The 14,229-nt window shown below is 60.3% G+C and overlaps 2 protein-coding genes across 2 annotated transcripts; both read left to right on the forward strand.

Moving 5' to 3' along the window:
- The first annotated feature begins 919 nt into the window (after positions 1-919).
- Positions 920-5,444, forward strand: SNCG (synuclein gamma). Its single transcript, XM_016214736.2, has 5 exons — positions 920-1,040; positions 1,840-1,881; positions 2,213-2,340; positions 5,059-5,130; positions 5,424-5,444. The coding sequence occupies exons 1-5, from the start codon at positions 920-922 to the stop codon at positions 5,442-5,444; spliced, it is 384 nt and encodes a 127-aa protein (XP_016070222.2).
- Positions 5,445-9,137: 3,693 nt separating this feature from the next.
- Positions 9,138-11,502, forward strand: ADIRF (adipogenesis regulatory factor). Its single transcript, XM_087824102.1, has 3 exons — positions 9,138-9,198; positions 11,137-11,199; positions 11,367-11,502. The coding sequence occupies exons 1-3, from the start codon at positions 9,138-9,140 to the stop codon at positions 11,471-11,473; spliced, it is 231 nt and encodes a 76-aa protein (XP_087680228.1). The 3' UTR covers positions 11,474-11,502.
- The last annotated feature ends 2,727 nt before the right edge of the window (positions 11,503-14,229 follow it).

The following is a 14,229-nucleotide window of genomic DNA, read 5'->3' on the forward strand; positions in this document are numbered from 1 at the left end:
TTCCTAGCCAGAACTCATGTACTGAGGATGCCAAATCCAGGTCCTGTCGACCCCACCTGGTGCCATTCCTGCCACCCACGACCCAAGGAAGTATCCCTACTTAACATGTCCCCATAAGAGTCAGGAGAAGAGCACAGGGGTGGAGGTGGGGCTGCAAGAAGCAATTGGTTAGTCTCAGGGAATCTGCTCTGCATCCATGCTGGTGGCCAAGAAGTAGGGGACACTTCATACCTGCTCAGCGCCTGTCACCCTTGGGTTGTGGGAGCCAACAGGTGGGGAGAGGCTCAGAGGGAGAACGGAGCTGTCTGAGGGCCATACAGCGTGTCACCAGAGGCCAGGGCATGGGAAAGCCTTTGTGGGCCTTGTCGCAGCTCCTCCACTTATCCTTGCCACAGCCCTAGGATGGGGCTCCATATTGAGTGTCTGGGCAGCCCAGGCCGGTCTGGAAGGTTGGCCACTCTTGCCTGACAGGCCAACAGGGCCCTGACCTCTACCTTACCTGGATGTTGGTAGCAAAGGCTCCTACCCACATGCCCCGGATGTCACAGACACAACAGTCCCAGGCCTGAGGGTTCCTGGCCAGGGCAGCCCCTGTGGGTGGGAAGGACAGCGAATGAATAAAAAGCAGCCATGGATAACGAGGGGTCCAGACCCCTGCAGCCCCTCCGGGGAAGGCGGGGCAGGAGGGAAGCGTTAAGCCAGCGGGGCCCAGGGGACCGGGACCCTGCTGCCAGCCTCCATCCTCCGTCTCTCCCTCCCTTCCTCCCTCCTCCCGCCGTCCCCACCCCCAGACTGGCTGGGCTTCCACAGGCCAGCCGCTGCATCGTCAATATTTCATCGGCGTCAGTAAGCGGCGGCAGCACCACCGCCCGCTCCAGCCGCAGCTGCAGGGAGAGGCGGCTCCGCTCCGGCCACCACCATGGATGTCTTCAAGAAGGGCTTCTCCATCGCCAAGGAGGGCGTGGTGGGTGCTGTGGAGAAGACCAAGCAGGGGGTGACGGAAGCGGCTGAGAAGACCAAGGAGGGTGTCATGTATGTGGGTGAGTTTGGGCGGGGCAGAGGGAGTAGCTCGGGGGCTGGAGACTGGGACGCCCAGTTACTTTGGGTCTGACCTTATCCCCCAGCCCCAGGGTGGCATTTTGGGAGGGAATGAGAACCTGGCCGTTGAGTCAGGGTCTCCAGGCCCTGAAACACCCCCATTTTCCTGCACACATCAGTGTCTGTTTGGACTTCCTCAGGGCCCCAGGAGTCTCTGGGGCAGGAGAGCAAGAGGGTACCCAGCTCTGAGGCACACCTGTTTGTGTGCACACAAATGCACGCACAAATGCCCCCTGCTCCCGCATCACCGCAGGCCCCTTGACTCAGACAAGAAGCCTGGAGACCCCGCAGTCGGAGCTGGCAGGTGCTCAGTAACCAGGCCACAGGTCTCCACCCTACTCAGAGGGAATGGGTGGGATGGGGGAGATGAGACTCAGACTCAGTGTCCTGTCTAGTCCTATTCCCCCTCGGCTCCCTTTGAAAAGGAGGCAGAGCTGATGACTCAGCTCTTGTCCGCAGCCCTGTCCTGCTGCAGCTTCTGAGGCCCAGGCCACACCCATACGTGACCCAGACCCCACCTCAGGCCCTGTCCCTTTCATCCCTCCATCCTGTCCTGCCCACCTCCCATCTGCCCCCTTTCTTAGACACAGCGGGAAACAGCCTTTGAAGGGACTGCCATTCTCCAGACATCATCCTCACCCATTAATGACCCCACAGCTTGTCCAGCTGTTCTGTTGCCCTGACATTTCCATTCCCAGCACTAGGAGTGGGTCTGGGCTGACGCCTCCATTTCCTCCCCAGGAGCCAAGACCAAGGAGGGTGTCGTGCAGAGCGTGACTTCAGGTGAGGAGCCCCAGGACCGGAGGTATAGGGGTTGGGACTTCCAGGGACTTCTGCACCCTGGTACTAAAGGCCCAAGATCAGGGTCCTCCTTACCTCCCAACTGGGGTCCCAAGCTGTACATGGACCCAGACCCTCAGAACCTGAGCCTAGACCCAGGGTTGGCCTCACAATCATCAGAGCTCCCCTGGTGCCAGGAAGGGGGCAGTCTAGGCTCTCAGGTAGAGCCAGAGGTTCAAGTTCCCTGGGAGAGGGGCTGCTCAGGTCTGACTTAGGCAGGCCAGGCCCACGTAGGGAGGGGTTAGGGCCTAGGCCAGCCAGAGTCCTCCCACAGTGGCTGAGAAGACCAAGGAGCAGGCCAACGCTGTGAGTGAGGCAGTGGTCAGCAGCGTCAACACCGTGGCCACCAAGACCGTGGAGGAGGCGGAGAACATCGCAGTCACCTCCGGAGTGGTGCGCAAGGTGAGGTCTGGTCCCCAGCCCTGGTTGTCAGACCAGTCCCATCCTTTCCTCTGGGCCCCAGGGAAGCCAGCTGGGGAGGACGCATTATCACCCTACTGATGTACAGGGAAACAGGGACTTAGGGGCCTGGTGATCTGTGCTTTGTGTTTTCACATCCATTCAGGCAGAGTCTCCACAGCCACCCCTGTGAGGGGGCAGTTTGAGACCCAATCAGAAAGTGAGTCTCAAAACCACACCCTCTTATAGGCGCTAAGCTTTTAAGATATACTACATTTGACTAGTGAATGCAGGGTCCTGTGGGCCTCACATGGTGACAGGCAGCGTCCAGACAGTGGACACCAGGGAGTCACCACCAGCCCAGTGACCATGCTCTCCCCTGCCCCCTGTGGGCAGCCACCTCCTCCCAGGAGGAGCTGGGAAGCAGCACCCCCTGGTGATGGGAAACTGAGGTTCTGACCCCGCCCTCCTCCTCTGCCTTTGTGTGCATGTTCAGTGTGTGCCCGAGAATGTGAATGTGTGTGCTTGTGCACCTGTGTCTGTGTGCTGCCCACAGGAGAGAGCACAGGAGCAGTGGGGAACTCCCAGGAAGTGGAGGCTGGCCAGTAAAACATCCCAGCACCCGCAGAGCAGGCTCTGTTTGAAGTGTTTTACACATATTAACTCATTGAATCAGCACAAAGCCCCACAAAACAGGATGTGGAAATGAAGCCCAGAGAGACTAAGCAACGTGCCCATGGGGACGTGGCGAGCCTGCAAGCCCCAGGGCAGCCCGTGCCCCAGGGCAGCCTGTGCCCCAGGGCAGCCTGTGCTCCGACTGATAGCGGCTCAGAGTGTAAGGTCGTAGTGAGGGCAGGATCCCAGTCCAGAGGGCTCTCTCCAGCTCTGTCTGAAGCTATCCTCTAGAAAGCTCCCTTACCTGGTACAAGTTGCCCAGGGCACCCAGCACTCAGAATCCCGGCTCTGGGAGTGGGTGAGGGGCAGGGGAGTGGTAGCCCTGCCCCTGGCTCTGAGGGCAGCACATAGGCATCTGCTTCCAGGGTCTCCATGACCTTGGAGGGGCAGCTGCTCCCTCTCCTAGTTCTCAGCTCTGCCCCTTCCTAATGCTATGACCTCAGGAGGCTACTCAACCTCTCTGGACCCTCATTTCTTCATCTTTTTTTTTTTAATTCTCACCTGAGAATTTTACTTTATTATTTTATTTTACTTTTTTAGAGAGAGGGGAAGGGAGAGAGAGAAACATCAATGTGAGAGCAAAATATCGATTGGCTGCCTCCCATACACACCTCCACCAGGGATGGAACCCACAACCTGGGTATGTGCCCTGTCTGGGAATCGAACTGGCAACCTTTCTGTACACTTGATGACACCCAACCAACTTAGCCACCCGGCAAGGGCATCCATTTCCTCATCTTTAAAATGGGGAAGGGGTAAGAGTATGTCTTACAGGGAAATGGCCCCCAGGAAGACGTGAGGATGGGCTCATGGTGAGCACCCAACAAAGGGAGGTGAGCACATCATCACCTTCATCAGTGCCTCTGGGCAGGACCCACATGTGCTGCAGGACAAGCCAGACCTCTCCCTCCCCTACTCCCAACAAAAGAGGCCCTGGGTGGGGCCTGGCTGCTTGGGTACTCCTCTCTGACCTTGGAGAAGGGCTAATGAGCCCTTGGAGCCACCCCAGGCTAGCCACAACTCACCCTCCAGTGAACCCTCCAGGAAGGTCGCAGCACTGCCTATCTGACTGCTCCCGCCACTAGACACATGCGCTTGCCTTGGGGCAGCAGGACTAAGCAGGTGACTCCCCACCCCTCACCTGAAGAGCCCGCCCCAACTCTGGCGGACATAGTTTGGTGCCCTTTTATGCCCCAGTCCACTAAGGGGCAGGATGGTCCTGTGGTAGCATGGAGGTGACAGACCCTTCAGAGGTACACGTGCTGATCACCCGGCCTGGTCCTGCCCATCAGCTGTCACACTACCTCCGCTAGGCAGGTCTCCATCTCAGGCAAGTATCCAGCTGGGCATGGGGGTAGGAGACAGAAGTGAGAGGACAGTGTAACCCCCGCAGGCCCCAACCAGACCAGCCTGGGCCAAGAACCGGCCCATCCAGGAGGCACGGAGAAGGAAAGAGGGAAGCACTCATGCTACTCGGGCGGGGAGGGCCTGGGGCAAGCCAACCTGGTCCTTACCAGCCCCACTGCTTTGAGCTCTCAGGCCTCAAGCTAGACACCTGGCTTCCTGGCCTCAGGGTACCGGTGTGAACAGTGATATGTCCCTTCTCTTAGTGCCTTCTGGGGACTCAGGAGGACAAGGGCGTATGATCATGTGATTCCGTGACACTGAGGATGGGGTCAGGCCTAGGGCTTCAGGGGCCACTGCCCACCCCACCTACCCCATCCCACTAGGCTTCCTCAATGAGGCCCAACCAGGGGCTACACAGGAATTCAGCATCAGCTTGCAGAGGTAAAGCTGGACTCCAAGGTATTTGGTACCCAGAGGCCTTGGCACCATCAGACAGAGCCCTCACGGGGGCCCTTACGTGATCATCACTCCCACAGGCAGTCTGGCCCTCGCACCTCCCTCACCTTGGCCCATCATGTACAGCAAGGTGATGAGGGCCTCTGCCCACCTTTGAGGCCGGGGGAGATGAGGCCATGGATGCAGGGCAGCTGGGGGCACGGTGCCCTCCACATGGTCCCACATTCCCTTTGCTCCCCACAGGAGGAACTGAAGCAGCCTGCCCCACCCCAGGACGAGGAGGCAGCCAAAGAGGGAGAGGAAGTGGCCGAAGAGGTAGGAGCTGGGCTCCTGAGCTACACCTGGAGCCCTGGGCAAGCCTCCTACCAGAGGAGGTTTCAGGCAGGGACCCCCATTCCTCACAGACTCTCTGCTTGCCTCCTGGGGAACCAGAGCCCTCAGGGAGGACTCCTGACCTAGTGTAGCCCCCTGAGCCTAAGTGTGAGGTCCCTTCTCGACTGAGCCCTCAGGGCAGAGGGCTATAGAGGACTCCTGTCCCTGCCCCGCTCAGGGTGGCCACTGAGGGCTGGGGGCCCAGAGCTGTGTGTGAAGGTCATTCTCTCTCCTAGGCCAAGAGTTGGGGAGACTAGAGGGCTGCAAGTCAGCCGCAGAAGCCCACCCTTGGAGCCCATGCCCTCCCAGCACTGGAGTGCTAGTTAGCCCTAGAGCGTGACCTTCGGGTGGCCCACGCTTCCCATGCCCGCACCCAGCCCCGCAGGCCTGTCTTCTCCTGCTGCCGCCACTCTCATCTCTCCCTCCCTCGTCCTCCCAGCCTCTGGTCCTTCGCTGCTGTACATTTTTCTTTTTAACGATTTTAAATAAAGCTCAAGTCCCCACACCTGGCCCTGCTCGCCTGCACTCCCTCTGTATGCTGCCTCATTCCTGAAGATGCCCTCTGGGCCCCCTGGGGACAGAAGTTGGGCCAGCCTGTTGATCTGGGACCAGGTGCCCTACAGGGACACCCTGGGCATTTCTGGAACCTGCTGAAAGCAGGCACTGCCTTTAGGGAGCTCCTCTCGCCCCCATCCATCCATCTTTGCCTTTTCACTGGAGGAGGCGGCCCTGCTTTGGGCTCCCAGGACAGGCAGTCCTCAGGAGCATGAGACTGAATGCCTCCAGGTCTGAGCTTTAGCTCAGCCTCCGGGAATGGGACCCTGACAACAGAAGGTGAGTGTGGGTGTCCTGGGCCATCCTGCCATGTGTTTTTGGCTCCAGTGTCCTTTCTGAGAAAGGGACACCTAACACCCCTCCCTGGAGTAGACGGTAACTTTCAAAGATGTGAAGTCTAAACCCATAGCCAGGAGTCTTCCCTCCTCCTCGAGCGAGCCCCACCCAGCAGCAAACTCCCACCTTCCCGCGCCAAGGAGTCTGTCCAGTACCATCAGAAAACACACCAGCTGAGATGAGCGAGAATGAGCCTTGGCCTTGAGAGAAACAGTAGAAATGAATGTTTGTTGAGCTCCTCCCAGGACAGTTCTGAGAGCTTTACCACACTTAATCCTCAGAACAAATAATTGGCCTGATCTCAGTTTCACAGAGAATGAACTGAAGAACAGAGAGGTTAAATAAGTTGCCCAAGGGCACACAGCTAGGAAGTGTGGGCCTGGGTGAAGCCCAGGTGGCCCTGTTCCAGAGCCACTCAGTTGACTCTGTTAAAAAACACACATAGAATTCAACCAAGATCTAATTGGCTTTATTAAGTGATTCATGAATTGGGCAGCATCCCACATAGCAAGGAAGGGCACTCTGAGGGATGGTACAAACTGAAGATTTTTAGAGGAAGAAGGGTGGGGCAAGGGAGCAATGACAAAATAAAAAAAGGATTTGGGGGCAGGGATATCTCTTCCCTGGGGGAAGAGACCGGAAGGGTTTTTGTCATGCAGATTGCCTCATCTTTGGGGGTTAGGGGGTGGAGATGACCTTAATGGTGCTTGACCAGAAAACTCCAAACTGGATGATTAAGATTACGTTTCTGGGAGGTTGAAACTGCAATTTAATCAGGTATTAAATCTAGGTTTTAGCACAAGTGACACCATTTTTGGCCTGTGGTTTTCTCTTTAATGACTCCCATGCTCTGCTAAGGCCACCCTGACTTTGTGGGCTCGTGATGGCAGGTGTCACCACTCCCCAGGTATTAAAATAGCCTGGGATGGGGCTGGTCGGTGTCCTACCGGAAGTGCTATTGGCATCACACCCTGGAGGTTTGTTCCTAGGTGGCCGAGCAGAGACGAGGGGTTGCCTCTCTTTTCATACCCAGTTTGGGCTCAGAGCAGGTAAGTAACTTGTTCCAGGCCTCCAGCCCTGGGTGCTGGAGTCAGAGCTTGAGTCCACACTATTTTCCCATCCTGCCTCTGTGGTGGGGAGCAGGGGTCAAGGGCACCCCTTGGGGCTAGAAACCCAGCAAGCAGAGCTGAGCTGGGTTATATCCCAGCCTGCTGGCCATGGACATCCACTGCTGATGAGGCAGGAAGGGGCAGGGGCTGCTAGTCCCCCAGCCCTCCAAATCCTGCCATGGGAGGTGTGAAGGACCTGCAAGAGGCTGGGACAGTCAAGGCTATTCCCGCTCCCAGGCCCAGGCCCAGACAGGCATATCAGCAGTCTGTGCATGCCCAGAAGGAGGCCAGCAGGGGCCTGGGTGTGCCAGAGTGCTCCTTAGGCTGTAAGAGAAAGTGGGGAGGAGCTGGGCCACTCAGGTGACTGGGAAGGGGGGGTGCACACCTAGACCTGGCATCTGGGGACAGTGTTTCACCATGCTCCCAGTGCCCTCTGCCTCAGTTGAAGGAGCCTGCTGCTTGCCCCAACCCTATATACATACTCAGGGCCTGCTCCTGGGGTCAAGTGCCAAACATCAAGATCTGCACAGTCCAGGAAGACCGTCGCAACTCCAGGTACCTGCAGTACACTTTAAACCCCCACACGTGCTCTCAAGTCTGTTGGGCTGCACCTGACTTCCTTAGAGGAGTAACTGCCCTCTCCCTATCCCTCCCCTTGTTAGAGAAGCTCCTGGGGTACCCTGCCCCTCTTGAAGAGCCCTGGCTGAGTTTGGGGCATCCTTCAGCCCATTTAATCCTTACTGTAACACTGTTTCCCCCAACATCAAGGGTAGGGACCCTTGGGGCTCAGAGGGATTAAAGGACCTGCCCTAGGGGATAGTTGAGCCAAGAGGTCTGACTCCAGAGCCTGTGCTTAAGGGCCACTCGAGATCTCTATTATCATCTCTCTATTCAGGCCTGATGCCAAACAGCCTCAGGAGACCAGCGAGGAGCTAACTGGACTTCTAGGCTAAAGCGCCTGGTGCTTCGGGTGGGATTTCAGGAAGGCTGGCAGGCCTAGGACAGTGGCCAGGATGGGTTCCCAGAGCCCCCCAATGTGCCCTTAGGCGGCTCCTGCAGTGCCTATGTACTCTGGGCCCAGGCTCACAGCCCAGCATGTGGTGGCAGCCAGTCGCTGGGTGTCCCTTCTCCCTACCTGGCTCCCTCCCTGACCCGCCCGCGTTGCAGTAGGATGCGGGCTGGCGGAGTGGGCCTGGTAGGCGGGGCTTCCCGGAGCTTCAGGAGAGGGGAGCCTCCGCCTTTGCCCTGAAGTGCGCAGTGGCTGCGCCTCCAGAGTCGAGAGTGGCTCTGCAGTCCCTGGGGCCCGGCATCCTGCACTCCCTCGCCAGTCTCCGAACGCCTGCCAGGGCTGACCGTCCCCAGGGCGCTGGTGACTCACCCTCTGGGGGCAGAGGACGTACCCCTCTCTCTCCCCCTCTCTGAGCTTGTTTCTTCCTATAAACCGGTAATACCCATTTCACGAGGAGGTAAGGATTATACCAGAGGCTTGAAAGCGTTCGAAACGCGCCTGGCACAGGTAAATTCTCAACTAAAGGCAGCTGCTACTATTAATTTCTTGACATCCTGACCTGGCACTGACCCCACGCACGTCTTGGCGGGATCCTCTGGGTGGGTGAGGGAGGGGGCAAGCCGTTGGGGTGCGGGAGGTGTGTGTGCCCCCCTCCTGCCCCCAGCCCCTCTGCAGTTCCTAGCCCCTCTTCCGACCGTGGATGGGTCTCTGTTTCCCACCAAAGACCGGCTGAGGCCAGGATGTCCCAGGGGCCCGCGAGCCTGGAGCAGGGCCGGTCACGCCTCCAGCCCGTCTGCTGGGAACCGCCCAGCGCCACCCCCACCCCCCACCCCGTCGCAGGGCGGGCCGCCCCGGGGCTCCTTTTAAAAACCACAGTCCCGCCGTGAGCGAGATCAAACATCCTTCCCGCTACCCGTGAGGACCTCGCCGACCTCGCAGCCATGGCCAGCAAGGGCTTGCAGGACCTGAAGCAGCAGGTGGAAGGCGCCGCCCAGGACGCGGGTGAGGGCGCGCTCGGGGGCGTCCGCAGGGGCGCGGGGCGGGGTGGGGTCTGCGCGGGGGCACGGGGCGGCCTGGGGTGTGCGCGGGGACACGCGGCGTGGGGTGGGGTCTGCGCAGGGGCAGGGGGCGGGGGGTGGGGTCTGCGCAGGGCACGCGGCGGGGGGTGGGGTCTGCGCAGGGGCAGGGGGCGGGGGGTGGGGTCTGCGCAGGGCACGCGGCGGGGGGTGGGGTCTGCGCAGGGGCAGGGGGCGGGGGGTGGGGTCTGCGCAGGGCACGCGGCGTGGGGTGGGGTCTGCGCAGGGCACGCGGCGGGGGGTGGGGTCTGCGCAGGGGCAGGGGGCGGGGGGTGGGGTCTGCGCAGGGGCACGCGGCGGGGGTGGGGTCTGCGCAGGGGCACGCGGCGGGGGTGGGGTCTGCCCGGCCAGGAAGCGGGCTGGGGGCTCAGGCTCGGGGCGGGCCCTCCCCTAAGAAGCCGGGGCTGCTCCGGGCTCCCACCCCAAGACGACCCTTGGGTGGGGGTGGGAGTGAGGGGCAGCGGTGCCCGGGAGCCCGGCTGCCCCTTGTGCGTCGCTAGAGCCAGTCCGAGGAGGCTGCGCGGGCGAGCGGGGAGCGCCCCACCCCGCCCCACCCCCGGGCCTTGGGGTGAAGGTCCACGGAGAGGGCGAACTCTGCCACCCTGAGGCTGACCTCTGCCCACTCGGGTCTCAGCGCACAAGACCAGGCGGGATGGGGCGGCACCAGACCCCCACTGGGCTTTGTTTTTAGTTTTCCTGCCCCTGGAAAATAATTCTTTCAAGTACTCAGCCAGAGGGTTATCCCACCCCGACCCCAGCCGAGCAGGTCCCCAGCCTTAGTTTCCCCACCTCAGCTATTTCCCCCTCTGACCTGAGGTTACACTGGGGGAGGGGAGGAGTGGGGGAAGGGCATGTGAAGGGACCCTGGGCCCACCAGTGCCGCTCATCTTCCCTCGGGGCTGCAGCTCCCAATCTGTCCTGCACTTCTCAGTCAACAAACCACACCCAAACCAACCCCGCCTTCACCAGGGCCCCAGGGAAAGCCCACAGTTGCTCCCTAGACAAAAATGCCACCAGGAAGCCTCTTTCTATAGCACCCTCGTTCTGGACCTCATTTTATCTGTAAGCTGGGTGCAAAGGCTCTTTCTTTGTGGTCCTGGCTACATCAGACAGGACCCCAGGGTAGGGGTAAGGCAAGCCCTCTCCTTTCAAAAGCAAGGCTGAGTCAGATCTCTGGAGGCCTGAACCATCAGTCTACCCGCCCAGGGCCCTGGAAAGTGTTCCCCACAGGCACACACTCTGCCCAGAGATGGCCTGGCCTTGGAGGTTTCGCCTCCTATCTGCACTGTGCCTTAAGCTGCCTGTCCCGGAGGCATTGGCATTATCACTGTGTGCCCTCTGGGTGGAGGCACAGTGAAGGAGGTGGTGAGTGGGCCTTGAAAAAGTAGAGGCCCCTGTGCACTAAGGGTGCCTAAAGGTGGGAATTCAGGCATCTGGAGAGTTAAAGGGGGCAGGCAGGGTTCTTCCTGGGCCATGCCCAGCAGCAGCAGCAGCCACAGGCCAGATGCCACCTCTAGCCTGGCCCTGCCCTGCCCTGCCCTGCCCTGCCCTGCCTGCCCTGCCCGCCCTGCCTTTCTTCTCTGTCAGGAATTTCTCAGCCATCCTGGAGAGGGGATGGGAAGCAGGCCAGAGGGGAGGAGCCCAAAGTTATAAACAAGAACACCCCAGAGGCAAGGAAAGTGCTCATGCCTTTCACTGGCTGGGTGGCCTTGGTGCAAGGGACTTTATTTACCTTGAGGCATCTGTCCCTAGAGCTTGTAGGACAGACTACTCTAGAGAACAGATGGAGGGTGGTGGCAATGGTGGCGCCCCTGTGGTCCATGGTGCCTCAGCAGAGGCTAAAGGCTAAATCTCTTTGTTTCAGTGACTGCAGCCGGAGCAGCAGCTCAGCAAGTGGTGGATCAGGCAACAGAGGCTGGGCAGAAAGGTCTGGCGGGTCTGGGGAGAGGCGGGACCCGCGGAAGGGCCGGAGGGTGGGCAGACCCGGCACACCTTTCCCCTGCAGCCCCTCTGCCTGGAGACCCAGGCCAGCCTACCTCTGCGTGGCTCTGGTTCCCCACCTGCCCTCACCTGCCCTTTCCTTCCCTTCCCCAGCCCTGGACCAGGTGGCCAAATCTACCCAGGAAACCGTGGACAAGACTGCTAACCAAGCCTCTGAGACGTTCTCAGGTTTTGGGAAAAAGTTAGGCCTCCTGAAGTGACGGAAGGGAGCCGTGGGCCACTCCCCTGCAGGCCCAAGCTCCGGTGGGCTGCTGCGCCCTTGGCCCGACGCCTCATTAAAGCGCGTGTTCCTACCCCGTGTCCTTCGTGTCTCCCGCCGAGCCGGGCCCAGGGCTCCCCCACGCGAGGAGCCCACACCCCCGGGGCCGCGCCGCTCCCAGCGCCCTGGCATTCCAAATTCAGAAACGCGCCGGCTGCTGAGAACTCGGTTCCCGTCTCTACCCAGGGGCTCCCTCATATCTGAAGGTCAGCCCCCATCTAGACACGTGCCCCCCAGCTCAATTCAGGTGCCATGTCTGCTCCCCACTCCAGGAGCCCCGTCCTAGAGGGAGAGGCTCAGTCCCCAGAGCCCCGAGGGCTCAGGCCGGGCTGCAGGCAGGTGCCCCCCCCCAACAGCGTCGGAGCCCTGGGGCACCCCGGGACCCCGCGCCCGCGAGGGCCGCCGGCGACGCAGAGTCGCAGGGCCGGACTCCCGGCCTCGCTCCCCACGCCCGCCCCGCGGGGTGTCTGTGTGCCCGCTGCACCGGGCGGTGAGTCACCCCAAGAACCCCGCCCGGCCCGGCCGACTTGTTTTCAGCGTGGCCGCCGGGAGGAGCCCGGCCCGCGACACGCCCCCCGAGGAGCGCGGCCGGCACGCGGGCTGGGCGGGGGCCGCGGGGTGCGCTGCGTGCGCGGCCCCCCCCCCCCCCCCGCACGCTCCCGGCCCCGGCGCCCCGGCCTCGGGTCCCTGACAAAGGCCCGCGTCTCCGTCCCGCGGGTCCCGCGGGGGCCTGGAGCTCCGCGACCCTGGTCCCCGCCCACCCCCACACGTGTCCACGCGCGTGACGCGGCCCGGGTGCGCCCGCGCGGTGACTCAGCCGCGGCAGGACGCGCCCCGCCCGGCCCCGCCCGGCCCCGCCCGGCCCGCGAGCCCCCCTCCCCCCGCGCCCCCGGCCCGTGCGCGCTGCAGTTCGCGATGTGCACCGCGGGGCGCTGCCCGTCCTGGGGAGACCGACGGAGCGCCGTCTTCCCTGGGACGCTGGCTCGGGGCAGGCCCCCCCGAGGCCCTCCGCAGGGAGGGTAGCCCCCCGCGAGCCCCTGCCCCCCCACGCCGTGTGGGTCTGCTCTGCCCAGGTGCCCCTTTCCTCGTCCAGCCTGAGGTCTCTCCCAGGTGCCCAGCAGTTTTCTCCTCACTCAGCGCCTCCCGCCCTCCCCCGAGGGCCGAGCCCACTTATGCGCTTGATTCCTCCGTGCCGTCCCCAAAAGAAGGCTCCTCTAGTCTGCAAAATAGGCCCAGGCTGCTCGCTGCGGCCGAAGGGAAGGTCCCTCAGGAGACAGCCGGGGCAGCCTCGGGGCTGCTTCCAGCATCTCCAGGAGCGGGTGCCAGGTGGGGGAGCGCCTGGGCCCACACTGGAGGCGGGGGCTGGACTGGCAGGGCGCTCAGGCCTTTTCTGGTGTGCATGGCTCCTGAGTGCTCCTGCAGAAATCCAGTGGGCCCAACAATCTGTCTTCATTCTGTTCTCGTGGGGGCCAGGGAGCTTCTAGGAAAGGCGTTTCCTCCTCAAAAACAAAAAAGGCAGAAAGAAGCAGTCCAACCCGGGATGGAACCTGCAACCTGGGTATGTGCCTTGACTGGGAATCCACCCTGCAGCCCTTCAGTGCACTGAGGACGCTCAGCACCAACTGAGCCACACTGGCCAGGGCTCCACTGTACATTTTTGTGGCTGGAAATGATGCACAAAACTGTGGCAGCGGCCGGCTGGCTGGCTCAGCAGTTGAGCATGACCTATGAACCGGGAAACAACGGTTCATCCCCTCAGGGCAGGTGCCCGGGTTGCTGGCTGGATCCCCAGCAGGGGACGTGCAGGAGGCAGCCGATCCAGGACTCTCATCATGGATGTTTCTCTCTTTCCCTCTCTCTCCCCCTCTCTCTTTCCCTCTCCCTTCCTAACTCTGAAATCAACAAAGATGTTCAGTATTTAAAAACAAAAGAAACTGGCAGCCAGTTGTGACCACAGGAGGAACAAGCCTCAGGAAAAGCTGACTGGCTGATTAGGGTGGAGCAGAAATAAAGAACAAACCCGGCCCCGGTCTCCTTTATTTATTTATTTATTTTTTGTGCTTATTCCAGGCATAGGAGGTGAAAGGGCAGTCTGTTAGGGAACATGATGGTGGCCAGACAGCAAGATATGTGAGGGAGTGGTGGGAGACAAATCGGAAAGCGACACTGGAGCCAAAGTCAAGAGCCTGCTCCAGGCCACCCCATCATGGAGGTAGTGCTAAAAGGAAAGAAGTCGGTTTGTTCAATACAGTTTTCAGTTCATACTGTTGACATAAGAAATGTTCAGACCTGTAGACAATTTTTATGAATTTGAGCCAAACTGATGACAATTGCCAGGAAGCAAAATCTAAATGGATTGAGAAGACGCTCTGGAGAATGGAAGTTCTGTATTTTATACATTAGAATAGAAGGAGGCAATGTAAGTAGTGATACATGAAATCCCTTGGTGGTAGATTAGGGAAGTGGGAGAAAGCAAAGCTGGGAAATCTCTGAGTTGGATAAAAGGCAAGATGGAGAAACACGCACATCTTTTACCTTGGTGGGTACAGGATAGTGAATAATTAAAATTTATGGCACTTGATATGGTATGCGAGGAACAAGCTAACAACGAGGGCTTATCACCTGGTCCGGTGCCCACGGTTGTGCACAGAGGGGGCACAGCATCTGGAAAAGATTACTTTGACATTTCAAAGGTAC

Source organism: Miniopterus natalensis, chromosome 14, assembly GCF_054644295.1.
Source record: "Miniopterus natalensis isolate mMinNat1 chromosome 14, mMinNat1.hap1, whole genome shotgun sequence".
NCBI classification, from domain to species: Eukaryota; Metazoa; Chordata; class Mammalia; order Chiroptera; family Miniopteridae; genus Miniopterus; species Miniopterus natalensis.

Excerpts from the sequence above, each read along its gene's own strand:
- SNCG (XM_016214736.2), top strand. The coding sequence starts at position 920 with ATGGATGTCTTCAAGAAGGGCTTCTCCATCGCCAAGGAGGGCGTGGTG. Across the intron at positions 1,882-2,212 it reads CGTGCAGAGCGTGACTTCAG|TGGCTGAGAAGACCAAGGAG; the intron begins GTGAGGAGCCCC and ends GTCCTCCCACAG. Across the intron at positions 2,341-5,058 it reads CCTCCGGAGTGGTGCGCAAG|GAGGAACTGAAGCAGCCTGC; the intron begins GTGAGGTCTGGT and ends TGCTCCCCACAG.
- ADIRF (XM_087824102.1), top strand. The coding sequence starts at position 9,138 with ATGGCCAGCAAGGGCTTGCAGGACCTGAAGCAGCAGGTGGAAGGCGCC. Across the intron at positions 9,199-11,136 it reads AGGCGCCGCCCAGGACGCGG|TGACTGCAGCCGGAGCAGCA; the intron begins GTGAGGGCGCGC and ends TCTTTGTTTCAG. Across the intron at positions 11,200-11,366 it reads AACAGAGGCTGGGCAGAAAG|CCCTGGACCAGGTGGCCAAA; the intron begins GTCTGGCGGGTC and ends TCCCTTCCCCAG.